Here is a 16122-nt window from a genome sequence, read left to right as displayed (position 1 = left end):
GTCCGGCTGTTCCCTGGCATCCAGATGCTCACAGCCCCGGGAATGCTCCGGAAGGTGAACTCGGACAGCGCCGGACATCCCTTGGGGGAGATGAGGAGGGGCTGAGCACCTTGGCTGGAGCCAGAGGGCTCTTCCCAAGGGTGTTGGGATCAGGCATTCCTGGGCACGGCAGGGCAGGGCAGGGCAGGGCAGTGTGTGCCCTTGCAAACCTCCGGCCCCACTGATGCCAGGGCAGTCCTCGGCAATGATCAATGATGGATCCTCAGCAATGATCAGTGATGGACCCTCAGCAATGATCAATGATGGATCCTCAGCAATGATCAGTGATGGATCCTCGGCAATGATCAGTGATGGACCCTCAGCAATGATCAGTGATGTGCCCCCAGGAATGACCAGTGATGCTCCTTGGTCTGAGCCTGACCCTGGGAAAGGTCCCTCAGCTCCCAGATGGGCCAGAGGCTGTGCTGGGCCAGCAGAGAGCTCTCATTGTCCCCTTACTGATGTCAGCTCTCATTGCCCCTTATTGACACCAGTCCTTATTGCCAGCTCTCACTGCCTCCCTCCGTGAGGCTCTGGGGACTCTGCACAGGTTGGAAGAGCAGGTCTGTGCTTTGGGAAGTGGGAGAGGGTTTGCATTAAGGCAGGAATTGCCTTAATGGCAATAATGGAGGGGATGGGATGAACAGGGAGGGCTTGGCAGGGCTAGAGGTGCTCTGTGTGTTACCACAATGTTTTTAGGCTGTGAAGTGTCTTCCCAAGGAAGACAGCTTTTCCTGAGTGCCAGGAAAAGATAGAGATGTCTGTGGTGGTCACTGAGCACCATCATGAGGCCCTTTTACTGGTGTACCTTGGAAACAGGCTGGATTTAGCAGGGGGCTGTTCCTGTAAACTCCAGGAGCTGCAGTTCTTGGTGTTTGGAGCAGAACACCTCCACTTCTGTTCCATCCAAGGTGAGCTCCAGCAGGGGCAGGCAGTGGAGGGCTGGTGTGCAGATGAAACCATAAATCGAGGTAGTTAGCCAGGCTCTGCCCAAATTCAAACTCAAGGAGCCATCCCAGTTAAAGCTTGGAAGGACATCCCAAGAGTGCATTGCACTGTTGTACGTTGCTGTGTGAAGCCCTGGACTGCCTGTATGTCCTCACTGAGGTCTCTCAACTCCCAGTTTGACTCCCTCTGTCTCACTCTTTTTTTTTTTTTTTTTTTGCATGTTGACACTTGGATGGCTGTTGACAACCTGGTTTTGCTTTCCCTGCTAATGGTATTGGAGAGCAGAGCTGGTGGGGTCCATAATCCCTGCAGATGTGTCCAGAAAATCAGCACAGGGAGACAGCACAGACAGGCCAGGAACAGCTGCCAGCATGGAGAAGCTTTTGCAGGGACAATGGTAGGATCATTTTAAGGCAGGTTTTTTAAACACATTTTGTTTCAATCAGTTCAGCTTCACTTCCCCAGCAAACTCATCCGAACCAAGTGTACAAAACCTCCCGTGCGTGGAGGATGTGCTGTGGATGTTGGGAAGAGGTTGTCCAGAGAAGCTGTGGCTGCCCCTGGATCCCTGGAAGTGTCCAAGGCCAGGTTGGATGGGGCTTGGAGCACCCTAGGGTAGTGGAAAGTGTCCCTGCCCATGGCAGGAGTTGGGAATGGGATGAGCTTTAAGGTCCCTCCACACCCAAACCATTCCACCAATCCATGATTCTGGATTCATGATTCGTGATTCTCCTTCTCAGAAGCAAAAGCTCTGGAGACAAACTGGGATGTTCCTCATGCTGGGATGCAGCAGGGCTGAGAAGCAAGGCTGGCTTTGCACTATGGCATCACTTCCTCACCGTGGATCCAGCTGGGACAAATCTGTGCTGCTGCATTCACTTATCCTGGCTGGGGAAGCTGCTCAGGGTGAGCTCAGGGTGGGGTTTCTCTCTGCTGCCAGCACAGATGGGCTGGGGAAGTGAGGGTTTCCTGGGGCAAAGGCTTTTCCAAGGAAACGTGCTGCAATCAGAGCCTCACACATGCGTGCACTGCCCTGGGACTGCTGCCAGCACAATGTGACACTGAGGTGGCCGGGGAGGTTTGGCTGGGAGCATCCAAGGAGAGGAGAGGGTCCTGGGGAAGCAGGGGGAGGGCAGAGCCTGTCCTGGCACAAGTGGCAGCAGCTGTTTCCAGTGGCAGCCTGACAGAGATCCTGTGTGTGTCTGGGCTGGGTCCCTGCCTTCCTTGCTCATAGATGGTTTCCAGACCCGGAATGCCCATTCAGGCACTGGGAAAAGCACAACAAATTTGTTGGAAAGATGATTGGAAAAGCAGGGCTTGGTAAAGAGGCTGATTTCTGTCCTGGGGTGGGGGGCTGGGCAGTGCTGGGGGTGCACAGCTGGCTCTGACCCACACATCTGCAGCACAGCTTCCCAGGGAGGCGTGCTAGGGAAATCTTTAGTGGGCACTTGGGGAGGAATTGGCAGCAGCTGGCAGTGCCTGGCGCTGGGAGCACAGGGTGGGTGCCAGGGGCACACCCTCAGCTCTGCTCTGTGCTGGAGCCACTGCCCTCAGTCCTGGTCTCCTCCAACGGAAATCACAGCCCTTTGCTGGGAAAATCCCACCTTTGGGTAGCTGGGTTGTTAAAAAAACCCCAAGCAGTCCCTCTCCAGCACCCTGAGGTGTTTGCCCTGAGCATGGAGGTGGCAGCATGGAACTCCCAGCTGCACACAGAGACTCAGAAGGGTTTTCTGAGCTGGCTCCTCTCACATGTTGCCTCTCACTTGTCAAAGGGCAGGTTGCTGCGACTCCATCCAGGATTGCCCCTCAGGCTGCCCCAGGAGCAGAGGGGCCAGGCTCTCCCTTGTCTCTGCTCCTCCATCCTGGCTGCAGATTGCTGGAGTATCTGCTCAGGCTGCTTCCTGAGCGCTGTTGTGTGCAGCTGTTTGCAAAATTTTGCTTTTTATCACCCAGTGTGGAGGATGGAGCCTGGAACTCAGAGCTGCTGGCTGGGCTTGGCCACTGACCTGCTGGCCCAGCTGCCAGGTGCCTCCAGCCAGGGTTCCAGGGCTGGCACACAGATGGCAGGGATGGCAGAGCACGGGGCTGTCTCTTTAAGGCAGGAACGGGAACTCTCCGGCTGCCACTTTGTGGAGTTTAGCCCAGATCTCCGTTTTCATTAGCGCTTCATTTCATCTCCTCCTCTCCCCCCCAGCCCCACCTCCTCGATCAGCATTTCTGCATCCTTTGTGAGCATCCACAGCAGCAGGTGAAAGTGAGGCTGGCACCTGCACACACCCACTCTCACACTTCCCTGCGGGCTGGACGCTCCTCTGCCGCGGGAGAAATCCCTTCCACACTCCGGATCTTCCTCCTCCCGGGCGAGCTTGGCTGGGAGCAGCATCCTTGTCCTGGCGTGAGCTGCTCTGCCGCTCCTGACGGCTCCGGCTGCAGCAGCAGCAGCGCCGGGCACGGAGGAGCGCTGGGACCCCGGGGACAGAGCTGTGCAGGGAGCTCAGTTCAGCTGAGGAGCGACAGCTGAGCCTCGGGGGGCCGGAGCAGCATCCCCAGCATCTGGAGCAATCCGGAGTCCAGAGCATCCGCAGCGTCCAGGGTATCCTGGGTACAGAGCAGCCCTGGCATCCGGAATATCCTGGGATGCAGAGTATCCCCGGCATCTGAAGTATCCTGAGTGCAGAGCATCCAGAGCACCTCGGTGTTGTATTATTCCCTGGTCCAGTGCATCCAGAGCATCAGGGTATCCAAAGCATCCTGTCATCCCTGGCATCTTGAGAACCCTGCCATCCAGCTCGTCCCCAGCAGCCAGAAGCAGCATCCAGGGACATTCCAGAGCAGGGGGATTTACAGACACGAGGAACTGCTGTGAGTAATGGGGAGGGAACCTTTGTCCTGCTGATCGGCTCCTGGGAATGTCACTCTGCCTTGAATGCCAGTGAAGAGACAGAGTTGGGGAAGAGAGGGAAGGGAGGAGGAGAGGAGGAGGAGGGAGGACGGACACAGAGCAGAGAGAGATGATCTCGCCTCCCCAGCCCCGGTGATGATCACGTAGCACAGGCCACGCCAGAGAAGGTCCCCAGCCCTGCCCTGGCTCCTCATGGAGGGGGACCTGGGGGCCCCCAATGCCAGCGTGCTGGGGGAGCACTCCCTGCTCGTGGGCAGCAGCTGGGTGGCCGCCTTCCTCTGCTTCATCATCCTGCTGACCACAGCAGGCAACTTCCTCCTCATCCTCCTCATCGTCACCCAGCGCTCCCTCCGCAACACCTCCAACTATTTCCTGGTGTCCCTCTTCATGTCGGACCTGATGGTGGGGCTGGTGGTGATGCCCCCGGCCATGCTCAACCAGCTCTACGGCCGCTGGGTGCTGCGGGGGGACTTCTGCTCCCTCTGGGCCTCCTTTGATGTCATGTGCTGCAGCGCCTCCATCCTCAACCTGTGCGTCATCAGCCTGGACCGCTACCTGCTCATCACGTCCCCGCTCAGGTACAAGCTGCGCATGACGTCCTGCAGGGCCCTGGCGCTCATCCTGGCCACCTGGACCTTGGCCGCGCTGGCCTCCTTCCTGCCCATCAAGATGGGGTGGCACGAGCTGGAGTTTGAGGTGCGGCCCCTGAACGTCACCGGCCGTGGGGACGAGGACCAGTGCCGGCTGCTGGTGAGCCTGCCCTACGCCCTGGTGGCCTCCTGCCTCACCTTCTTCCTGCCCTCCGCCGCCATCTCCTTCACCTACTGCCGCATCCTGCTGGCAGCGCGCAAGCAGGCCGTGCAGGTGGCTTCCTTGGCCTCCAACGTGGCCACCACCGACGAGGCCACGCCGCAGGTAAGGTGCCCACAGGGATGTTGCTCGGGCAGACCCCACAATTTGGGTGCCTGCGCTGTTTCTGCCTCCTGGATGGCCTCGGGGTAGGAACCAGTTTTGGCAACCGCAGGGAGGGAGATTTTGGGCAACATCCACCTCCCTGACGTCCTCTGAGGTGCCCCATGCCTTGTCCCAGCAATGGAGAGCTCTGAGGCTGCTTATGAGCACAGAAATAGCGTGAGCAGAAGCAGAGAAATAAATAAGATTCAGGCAAAAATGCTCAGCAGTGCAAAATAAAGGCTGTTTCGCCCCCCTCTTGGCTGGCGTCATCTCCGAGGGGTTTAATCTTATCTGACTTTCCACTCGTAAATCTTGGCCGTGGTGGGTGTGAGACATACGGGGGAGAAGGATTTTAACTAATAGCAAATGCCACATTCCCGAGAGCACCTTATTTTGAACAGAAGCTTCTATTTTTGTTACCTGCTCTATAACAGGAGCTGCCAAACCCCTCCTCGTGCGCTCGCCGGTGGAACCAGAGTGTGTGGGTTTTATAACAAAAACGTGGCTGCACTTGTTTGTATTTCTCCAGAAGGTAATTGCCACTAAATCTAACAGCTTTAATTCCCTGTAATAGGCTTTACTGACCTCATATCCTACAGGGAAAAGGCAAACTTAATTGCCTTTAAATACCTTGATTTAGTTTGTTCCCTCCAAGAGCAGAGCCAGGACTCTGGCCAGCTCCCACACGTAACAAGCTGCACTAGACAGTCAAAAGGAAAAGAAGAATTAAAGAATAAACAGACAATATCATAAAGTGTTCGTTTTCTCACAGGATGCCAGGATTTTGGACTCCACAGAGTCAGGGGATGTTCAGGGGCTTTGCTGTGCCATGGAAGAGCAGCATCTATCCCCTGTCATTCAGCTGAGGCCCAAAAGGTTCCTTGAAGCTCCAGATTGGCTGAGGAACACCAGTTCAGCCAAGGAACCCTCGAATTTAATCTTTTAACCTTTTTCATCTTCATCTCATTTTAGAGATTTTTGTTCTCTTTTTGGGCCAGAAACTGAGTTGCAACAGGGCATCATTTAATTCCAGGGGACGGCTGAGATAATCACTTAGTTTTAGATTGCAGGAGGGGATGGAGGGCTGGGTTATGGTGTTTGGAGGCTGAAATGTTTCATGTCCTGCTTTTAAAACCATAATTAGTTTGCTGCTGTAATCAGCAGCTGGAGCTGCCTATTTAGGGCAGTCTTTATCCTCACATAGAGTGAGCTAGGTTTTTCTCTAAAGAGCAGCCTAATCACAAACACCCGATTTTACAGTAAATAAAATAATACTCTCAGTGTTGAGGGTTTCTATTGCTTCCCCTTCCTAATTTGTGCTTCAGGGCTTGTGGTGTGTGACCAGCTCCTGCCCCTCGGAAAAGGGAATTACTGACAGGGTTTTTGCAGGATGTGGAGCACCAAATGCCACTTTTCTTGGGCAGAGGCCAGTGCTGATGCCAGGGAGAGTTGCCCACCACTCCCTTTCTGTGGCCACAGGTCCCACGAGCCCCGAGCCAGCCCCTGGCCAGCAGTGAGAGCAGGAGGTTCACCAACAAGCACAGCAAGAAGGCTCTGAAGGCCAGCCTGACCCTGGGCATCCTCTTGGGCATGTTCTTCGTGGCCTGGCTGCCCTTCTTCGTCACCAATGTGGCTCAGGTAAGAGCCTGTGGGGGCTTTATGTTGCATTTCCAGAAGTTTTCCCTTTGGAATCCAACTGGGTTCAATTGGAGGCACTGGAAGGTCTTGCTGGACTTCTGGGACCAAGGATGCAATTTCCCAGGGAGCCAACAGCAAAGAAAAAGCCCTTCAGAAGAGATTTGAAGGTTTCCTTTGAAAGGGGAATGTTGGTGTGCCCGGAAACTCCTCTGGGCTGGGGCTGAGGTGGGAGGCTGCTAATCCTGCTAATCCCTGCTCTGTCCCCTCCAGGCAGTTTGTGACTGTGTCCCGGCGGGATTCTTCGATGTGCTCACCTGGCTGGGCTACTGCAACAGCACCATGAACCCCATCATCTACCCACTCTTCATGAGGGACTTCAAGAGAGCCATGGGCAAATTCCTGCCCTGCTGCCGGCGCTCGGCCGAGCCCCGGCCCAGCGCCATCTCGCTGTCCATGAGGAATTCCAACAGCGGGCCCCGCGCTGCCACCTCCCTCAAGAACGTGCTCAGCCTGCAGGCTGAGACTGACTCTGTGGACTCTGGGGCACCAGCGAGTGAGCCCAGGCTGCTCCCAGCCCCCCCCGGCCCTGCTGCTCGCTCCATCAGCCTTTGGGACGCCGAGCCCCCGGACTCGGAGCTGCAGCTCGGCACCCCCGTGGCCTGAGCAGGGCACACACAGCTGGCTGTGCTGGCAAGGATCCCCCAGGAGCTCAACACAAACCCTCTGGGAGCTGATTTGCCACAAGCCATGTCCCAGATTCTCCCATGGAGCAGCTCATGGAGGGGACGGTGGCCCCAGGCACTCTCACAAGGAGGATCAAACCGTGCAAAGCCAGGTGTTGCTGCTGAACTAACCTGCCTTGTCTCTCTTTCATCCCTCCTGTGCTCACAGTCACCATCCCATAACCCTTCCTGTGGCCTTTCCATCTCCGGTGAGTCTGAACCTCAGATCCCAGACTCTCTGTCTCCCTAAGCTCAAACCAAGGCTTGGTTTTGCACACAGAGCTCAGCAGATCTCCTCCCAGCACACCGAGGGGAGTGGTGGAAAAACGTCCTGTGGCTCATGGACAAGAGGACTGGGGCTGCTTCAGCAGGAACACTGAGGTTTGGGGTGCTCCAGCCCATGGAACATCACATCTCCCTGGAGCTGGATCTCCTCACTGGAGTGTCTGTCTCAGGTTCCTGTCACACAGCACGCTCCAGCTCAGCAGCACTGCTGTGTCTTGTCAGGCAGAGCTGCACTGCAGGGGCTGAATTTGCTGCAGAACGTCCAACATTGATTTTGGGGTGCTCAGTGGGGGTGTGGCGTGCAACTCATGGTGGCTCCGTGGGTAGTAATGGGATCTGCTCCTCCCACAGGCTCCATCCCACAGCTTCCCACTCCTGGCACCTGGGACCATCCCTCCAATCCATCATGTCCTTGATGATGCAATTAAAAACTACACTTTTCCCCCCTCCCTTCAAATAAGAATCTAAAGGAATATTGTATTTTAAATGACAAAGCCAGCCCCCTCCCCAGAGTCATAAGCAGAGGGAACACTGAGTAAATGTGACAAGTGGGCTCTTCAAAAAATCAATAAAACAAATTATTTTAGTAAATTCTTCCTCAAGTGCCTTTGGGCTGCTGTGCCCTCCCTGGACCCTTCCCTCCAAGCCTTCTGCCTAATTCCAAGACTGTTCTCCTGGGACTTCCTGATATCCAAACAGACACATGGAATTCCCTGGGATGTTGGAAGAAGCAGCCACACTCCAGGCCACTTCCAGTTTTGTTGTCCACATAGTCCATGGATGTTCCAGAACGGAACAGGAGTTTGTAGGACCAACCCAGCATTTCTTTGCTACAGGATGAGTGACCACGACACACTGAGGGCTGAGAACAGGCTCAAACCTCAAACTGTTCAATGCATTTTGCCACAGATGGAGCTTGGGGCTGGTGTTGAGCACCCAGATCAAGATGTACATCTTCCCACAATGGTCTTATATAAATACAAGCTTGGACTACAACTCGAGTTAAAAAGGAGCAGAAAAAGGCACCGTGGAATCTAGAAGTTTGTTAGGTACCAAATCAGCCTTGGGAGATGGACAGAGAGAGAAGGAGAGTCACCTCTTCAAGCCAAACGTTCAAAAGCAATAATTCCTTACTGTCTCATGCAGGCAGTTCTGTGTGATTAGGTGTTTGATGAGCAGAGAAATCCCATCCCACCCCTGCAGCCAACAGCACCAACTCCAGCTGTAAAACAGCCCCATCCCTGTGGGATCCCACAGCCAGTCCCTCCCACCTCCAGCGAGGCACCACTCCAGGTCACAGCTGGGCAGGTCTGAGCCCCCTGGGATGCTGGATTTAGGGAGAGGAATTGCCAGGCACTGTATCCAAACCGTGGTGCTTTGCTGGGTCACAGCATCACCCCCAAACCAGCCTGTGTGTGACTCCATGAGGAATGATCTGCAGGTAAGGTTTGCAGGAAGCTGGGAGTGGAAGGAGAGGGGGGATTGATGTGGCTGCTGGGTCAGTAGGGAGGAGGAGCGGGAGAACACTGTGTGAACCAAAATTGGAAGGTGGAATCCCAATTATTTCCCCTCTCATGAGTCAACAGGACCCCTCAGATGGGGATGGGAGAGTTTGAACCCTCCCTTGCAGCACAGTATAAAACCCCAGAGGTGCTCCAGAGGGGAATTGCCCACCTGCCACACTCCTGCCACAGGCACTTGCCTGGGCTCAGCAGCAAAACAGGCCAGAAAAGGGCTTTTATGGGAAATATGGATCCTTCCCACAAGGTTCTGGAGCTGTGCTGGCAGGGGATGTAGAGCCGGGTCCTTCCCTCTGCTCTGAGACTGGGGATGAAAAGGGTGGAGCCAATTCACTTTATGGAAGGAGGTAGAAATCAAACACATCCATGTTTATCCTGTGCCAAGTATTGGTTTTGTCCTAAGCCAATTAAAAAATATGTCTGGGACACAAAAGCAAAGTCTTAGTGGGTTGTTGGCTTGGAGACCCTGGGAGGAATTTTCATAAACCATCCAAAAGCCTCTTGGTTTTCCTGCTGCTTTCACCCAGGGTCCCAAACATGTTTCTAATAGGAATAGGGCCTCCAGCACCCACCAACCCCAATCTGGAGACAGGGAAACAGTCTTGGAGATGGGAAAGTGCCCGAGCCCTGGCAGCAAACCTGCAGCAGGCAGGGGAAGGAAACCTGGCAGCCCGAGCCTTTCCCCTCCTGGTCAGCAGAGCCAGGGAGCAGATGTGGATCCATCCAAAGTGGGGCAGGTAGAGCCTGGAACACACCTGAGATCCTCAAACCAAACTCATCTCCAGTGGAAAAATGTTTTTAATTTCCTAGTAGCGAACCCCTCTCTGTGAAATGCTTCAAATCCCCTCAGAGTCACCTCCTTCCCCCAGTCACAGCAGGGACACGGTGCCGAGGGGTGCAGCTGCTCCCTGCAAGGATTTGGATGGATCTGTCTCGGATTCCCGAGGAGCCGCAGGCAGGAATGAGCCCTCAGTGCAGCCCCAGGCAGGAACCAGCCCTCGGGGCGCTGCCGTGGGGGCTGCTCCACGCACTTTGATCCGGTGCCACGCCAGTGCCACGCTTTTCTCCGGAGGGGCTGGAAACTGCGGCTGCAGCTCCGCCAGCTCCATCCTCTGGGAATCCCAGTGCCACAGATGTGCTGACAGCGGTTTTTGTGCTGGCTGAGCAGCTCTGCCCTAATTTGCTCCTTTCCCCGCTGCCTGGTCCTCGCTGTCCGTGCTGTGTGAGCAGTCTGGGCAGGGAGGGGAGGGTTCTCCCAGCGCAGAGCTGCAGGAATTCTGTTGGAATTCTGTTGGAGCCTCACCCCCAGCTTCATCCTCCTCTTTCCTGGTGTTTTCCTCTCCCCCAGCCTCGCTGCCAGCTGCCCGCTGGGATTTCTTGGCTTGAGGGGAAAAAAGACTGCCACTGCCCTTCTCTTCTGGCTGGCATTCCTTGGTTTTAATGCCCACGGCTTTTAGGATCGTGTCCATCTGCTTCATGTAGTCCAGGTGGCCGTTTACCTGCAGGGAACAAGAATCCTGTGAGTGAGGAACCCACAGAGATCCAAGTCCTTCATCCCAGCAGCCACCCCTGCTGAGAGACTTGGGTTTGGCTCTGACAGATGGAAAGAATGAGGCTGGAAAAAATCACAGAATCGTGGAATTGTTAAGGTTGGAAAAAAATGTTTATGATCATCAAGTCCATCATGCCGAGGCCACCACTAACCCACGCCTCCAAGTGCCACATTCACATGTTTTCTGAACACCACTAGGTAAGTGCAGGTGTCCATCAACCAGCCTGAAGTGACTGCAGTGTTTGGGGCACACTCTGGTGCTGGATGACTTTTCCTCTGAGATGTTTAAAAGCCTGGAGCTGGCTGAGTTCCACTCCCCAAATCCTGGGTGCCAGGAGGGTAAAGGAGGAGCTCTGCCCTGGGGAGAGACACCCAGGCAGGAGAGTTCTCTTGGTTCATTTGCCTGCTCTTGCTAAAGGTGTCCTCCAGGTGCCTCAGCTCCCTCGTAAAAGCCAGGATTATTTTATTTAAATTAGGACAGAGTCATTGAACCTCACACAGCTCCCAAGCTGAGAGTCTCTGCTGGAAGCTGCACTGATCCATCCCACCCCGTATAAAACTGGGAGCCCAGGAATTATGGGTTCATAAACCAAATAAAGGTCAACAGTACGTGTAAAAACCCAGACAGTTTTATTATAAGATGAATTCCACTATAAGATAACCCTTTTTGAGATGGATGTTGGAAAGTTCCCTTCCAAGAAGGGCACAGGAGGAGAGGAAATCTCCTCTGTGGGTGATTGTTCTTGATGCTAAAGGCCATGTGGCTGGAGAGGCTGAAATTCCTTCCCCATTCCAGGTGTCCCGAGTGCCTGATGTACCAACAGCATCCCCAGATGCTTCAGCATCTCTGGTAAATCCAATTTTTAGCAGTTTAAATCTTCCTGACCCAGCCAGAGAGCTGTCCTGGCCTTTTATTTTCCCAAACCTTGTTAGTAATTAGGGAATTTCCATGGCAGGGAATACCCATAACCTCAGTCCCAGGATTCTTGCTTCTCAGACACAGGGATGCCTCCCCCAGGAAAGGATGATGATGGTAAGAGCTTTGTAAAGATTCCAGCCCTGGATCCTCTGCTCACCTCCTGCTTGCTCCTGCCTGGTGCCAGAGCAATCCTTGAGCTGCCCCATCTCTGGAAGTGTCCAAGACCAGGTTGGACAGGGCTTGGAGGAACCAGAGATGGTGGAAAGTGTCCCTGTCCCTGGCAGGGGGTAGCACTGGATGAGCTTTAAGGTCCCTCCCAACCCAAATTACTGTGGGATTCATGGCTGTGCCAGCACCAAGGTTCCCAGCACACCTCTCCCAAAGCTAAAAACAACCTTTTCTTCACAAATCCAACCCCCTGAGCTGCTTGTGTGAAGCAGCTTTGCAGGGGCACATTTGGCTGCACTGAGGCTTGGAGCAAAGGGAAGGATTTAATCAGCACATCAGGAAAACAAATATGTGACTTGAATCCATCCAGATGGTCCAACGGGCTCTGGGTGTTTTGAACAGATTAGTTAATTAAAATAACCGTGGAAGGACTGGGAGCTGTGGACATTGTCCTCTGGAAAAGTACAACCCTTTTACTGCTCAGGCAGGGGGGCTGGAGGAAGGAATGAGCACGGCCTTGGGGATGGTGGGCAGGCAGGAAGGGACTGGAGTTACTGGGAGCAAGGGCTGAAGGCTCTTGGTCTGCTGCATTCAGAGCCTCTCCAGTCACACCATCTGCCTGCCCTGCCCTGGGAATTCTCAGCCTGGTGCTACTGAGTCATTAGTCAGAGAGAACAAATTTCTTTTGCCACCCTAAGGACTGATTTTCATTACTCCTCAGTATATCCAGCAGCTTCCACTAAAACAACAGGGAATTCCTCTTCCCTGAGCACCAGGATCCCTGAGAGATGCTGGGTATGAGCCATTCTGAGGAGCTCATGCAGCTGAAAGAGAAGCTGAGACCTCGTGGGAGTCTGTCCCTCCTGCAGCTTTGCTCAAATCTCTTCCAAGGAAACTCAGTCCTGTCTCTAGGACAGCAGAGGAGAAGATTCCATAAAGCTGGACCAGAGTAACCCCTGAGAAGTGTAAGAGGAAGGAGGACTCTTCTCTGCTGCACTGAGCCACCAGCAAAAGAACAGCAAACAAACTGCCTTGCCAGTTTAAAGCCATTAAAGCTGGTGGAAAACCCAGCCATTCCAGCTCTCTAAAGCCTGTTTTCATCTTCAGTCTGAACACCTGAATTCCTCTGCTGGGCAGGTGGTGCTGGAGATGGGAGGGGAACATCTACAACGTTGTCAATAAAAACTTTAAAGGGAAATACAGTACTATTCTAATATTTGACAGAACAAAGTGCAGGAAGAACTTAGGACAAAAGGAAGGGTGAGCTCAGCACCAGAACAAATACATTTCTGCTTTTTTCAGGAAAGCAGTGGAGTGGATTCATAGGGATGGTTTAGGTGACTTCTCGCAGCCATATTTGACTTTATGGATGCTTTGACTCACTGGGACCCACGAGCCAGCTGCTCTGGCACTGCTGCTGCAGGACCCCAGTGCCACGCCAGGGATCTCCAGAGAACAAAGCTGATGGCTTTGCCCAGAGGGATCCATCAGCCCATCAGCTCAGCATGTTTGGAAAGGTTTTCAAGTCCAAAGCCACCCAAAAGTATCCAAAATGTCACTGAGCACCATCAGTTGTGATGACTGAACTGCCAAGGAAGGGTTTCTGTTGGACCCAGAGGATGAAGAATTCCGGCTTGTCTCTGGTTTGACCTCCAGGAACACAGCAGGGGCAGGGGCAGGTGCTGCCAAGGGGAGGGCACAGGAAGGGCCAGGAAGAAGGAGACATTCCCCAGACCCTGCCACTGCCAGGACTCAGGTACAGACACGACTCAGTCACAACACTGTTGTCACAACACGGTCATAACAGTGATGTCACAGGGACAAGCTCGACACAGCAAGATAACACTGCATTGCTCACTCCAGTGCCAGGAACCTTCAGGTCCTGTCCAGTGTCCTTCAATAAAAGCTCCTCCACCCATCCCATCAGCCAACACAGGCGTGCACATGGTTCCAAATGCTCTGCAGGGCTCCAGAGCTGCCAGAGCTCAGCTGAGTGTCCCTCACCCCTCTGCTCCCTGCGGGCAGGGGAAGGACAGGGCAGCTCAGCCGTGCCTTCCTCCTGCTCCCTCTCACCAAACGCATCATGGATTCACAGGGAACCACTGTGGAGGCAAGCAGTGTGGTGGGGAATGCACAGGTCACTTATATTCCTGAGAATTTCACTGCCTTGATGTGTTTTAAGCCCATCAAGTGCACAGAGCAAGTTTATTCTGCAGCAAAAGGTCACCTCAAGTTCAAACATATCTGCAGAGCTTGGTTATTTCAGCAGGAGCAGCAACAACCTTGGAGGGGATTCTTCAGGATTCCCTTTTGGCTAATACTGTCTGTTTTCACAGTGAATGGTATTTTATGGGAAGTGAAGGAGTTCCTGGAGTGAGCTGCAGGTTCTGGAGCTCAGTGGATAATCACAGGAGCCCTCACTTGCCCTGAGTGTCACACACACAGTGAAACCAAAGAGCAGAGCCAGCTCAGCCCCTCTGGGTATTGTTATTATTTACTCTCCCTTTCCCAAGGCTACAGTGAATGTGTTGTCCAGGACAAGCATTGGAACTGAACTGGCAGGTCCAGGAGCTGTTTCTGTTTCAAATTTCCCTGCTGCTTTCCAAAATCTCCTCAGTTCTGGATGCTTCCTCTGAAGCCACACAGCCCAAATGGTGGCACAGGCTGATGGATTGCAGGATGGATCCCAAGCTCTGCCAGGCTCTCCCTCAAAATCCAGTCAGCTCTGCCAAGCTGGCAGGCTGCTCTGGTCACAGATATTCCCACATGTCAGTGAAAGCCCTAATTCTGAGTCTGGCTACATCCTGCATGACAGAGGGCATCCACAGAATCCCACAATGGTTTGGGCTGGAAGGGACCTTCAAGATCCTCCAATTCCACCCCTGCCATGACAGGGACACCTCCCACTATCCCAGGCTGCTCCAAGCCCTGTCCAGCCCGGCCTTGGGCACTGCCAGGGATCCAGGGGCAGCCACAGCTTCTCTGGGAATCTGTGCAAGGCCCTCCCCACCCTGCCAGGGAACAATTCCTTCCCAATATCCCATCCAACCCTGTCCTCTAGCAGTGGAAGCCATTCCCTCTTGTCCTGTCCCTCCATCCCTTGTCCCTAGTTCCTCTCCAGCTCTCTTGGAGCCCCTTTAGGTTCTGGAAAGGGCTCTAAGATCTCCCTGGAGCCCCAACTCTCACCTGGCAGGAAATGTCCTGAGTTTTCCCAGAGTTTTCTGAGAGCTCACAGCAAAGCCCTGATGCAGCCTGGGCAGAGGAGCTGGAAAATCCAGAGACAGAGCAGATTGCACAGCAGGAAACAGAAAACATTCAACATAGCTTGACACAGGCTGTGCTGAATGAAGTTAGAATAGGAATAAAATTCTTCTGTTTGGATTCTCAGGAAACAATGTTTTCTCAAAGTGAGAACAGTGAATACATCCACTAATTCAGAAGCTGCAATTTAAATGGATTTATTTAAAAATTGATTCAATTCACCAACTGAATTTGGCATCTGCAGCAATGTTGCATCCTAGGCACCAACAGCCCTTGAGAAACGAATAAAAATATATTTGAGGAAAAATTGATAGAGCTGAATTTATTTTGGAAATCCTGACAATGCCATTTGCATTATTCCTCTTCAATGTTTCTATATCTGCTCTGAAAAATTGAGGGAATAAAGACTTGTTCTGCTGAGGCTCAGAGGCTTTGCTTTCACATCATCCCTTTGCACAATCACAGTCCTTGTGGACAGAATAAGACACTCAATTCTTATTTTCCTTCTCATTTCAAAACTTGCTTGACTGGTAAAAGTTCCCCTTTCATTACAGTGATATTTCTGGAGCCAGACTGTAATTTTTCCCTGCAATCATCTTTCAGCCACAACAGATTGATCCAGTCATTGTCACCTCTGGGGTGGTAGTTGAGGGATGTTCCCCTCAGACACCCTCAGGCAATTCCACACCAAGGCAAGAGCTTTTTCTAGGAGTTTTTTCCATCAAATTCTGATTTGTTTTGTGATCAATGTTGAAAATTCTGAGTAATCTTTTGCTGGATTCATCTACTGCTGAAAATCTCTGCCAGCTTTACTCTCAATTTACCTCCATCAATTCCAAGAAGAAGATGGAGAGGAGTAAAATACAGAATATAACAAGAAAAACCCAGGAAGCAAATGGAGGAATCAGGTTCTGGAGGTCTAAGGGACAAATGGAGAGCAGCTGTACAATAGTGACAACAGGCAACACAAAACTGGGAATTAATATTCTGAATTAGTAAAGAGTCCTTGAAAGAGTTTCAAGGGAAATGTGCCTTCACACATTCTGCAATATTCACAAATTTCTCTCTGTTGCCAGTAATTCATTCCAAGCCATCCCACTGAAGGAAACAGCTCTTCCATTGATTTTTCAACTGTTTGTGGAGCTGCTGTGGACTATTTTTTGTTGGTGCTCTCCCCAATGAGACCACCACTTGTTTATATGGTAGCTACAAGT

General features: G+C 52.9%; 2 protein-coding genes across 12 annotated transcripts in view; one reads left to right on the top strand and one right to left on the bottom strand.

Moving 5' to 3' along the window:
- Positions 1-1795: 1795 nt before the first annotated feature.
- The window catches only part of HTR6 (5-hydroxytryptamine receptor 6), a 44530-nt gene continuing 30203 nt past the window's right edge, over positions 1796-16122 (top strand). For 5 of the 11 annotated variants that reach the window (XR_015808388.1, XR_015808384.1, XR_015808389.1 and 2 more), the window contains exons 1-4: positions 1796-1893; positions 3182-4804; positions 6323-6481; positions 6752-10758. Coding sequence is in view for 1 of the 11 variants with exons in the window: in XM_014881724.2 (XP_014737210.1) it covers positions 4082-4804; positions 6323-6481; positions 6752-7144 (1275 nt within the window). In the remaining 10 variants the exon portion in view is untranslated. Of the gene's footprint in view, positions 1894-3126; positions 4805-6322; positions 6482-6751; positions 15335-16122 lie in introns of those variants that run through there. The other 6 variants (XR_015808385.1, XR_015808391.1, XR_015808390.1 and 3 more) reach the window with 6 other exon arrangements.
- The window catches only part of TMCO4 (transmembrane and coiled-coil domains 4), a 36789-nt gene continuing 30450 nt past the window's right edge, over positions 9784-16122 (bottom strand). The window contains exon 14 of the mRNA XM_088178601.1: positions 9784-10507. Within this exon, the coding sequence (XP_088034727.1) occupies positions 10184-10507 (324 nt within the window). The 3' untranslated portion in view covers positions 9784-10183. The remainder of the gene's footprint in view (positions 10508-16122) is intronic.

This window comes from Sturnus vulgaris, chromosome 25, assembly GCF_052056855.1.
Source record: "Sturnus vulgaris isolate bStuVul1 chromosome 25, bStuVul1.hap1, whole genome shotgun sequence".
Lineage (NCBI taxonomy): Eukaryota > Metazoa > Chordata > Aves > Passeriformes > Sturnidae > Sturnus > Sturnus vulgaris.
The sequence above is the reverse complement of the archived record's forward strand: the minus strand, read 5'-3'. Positions and strand labels throughout refer to the sequence as shown.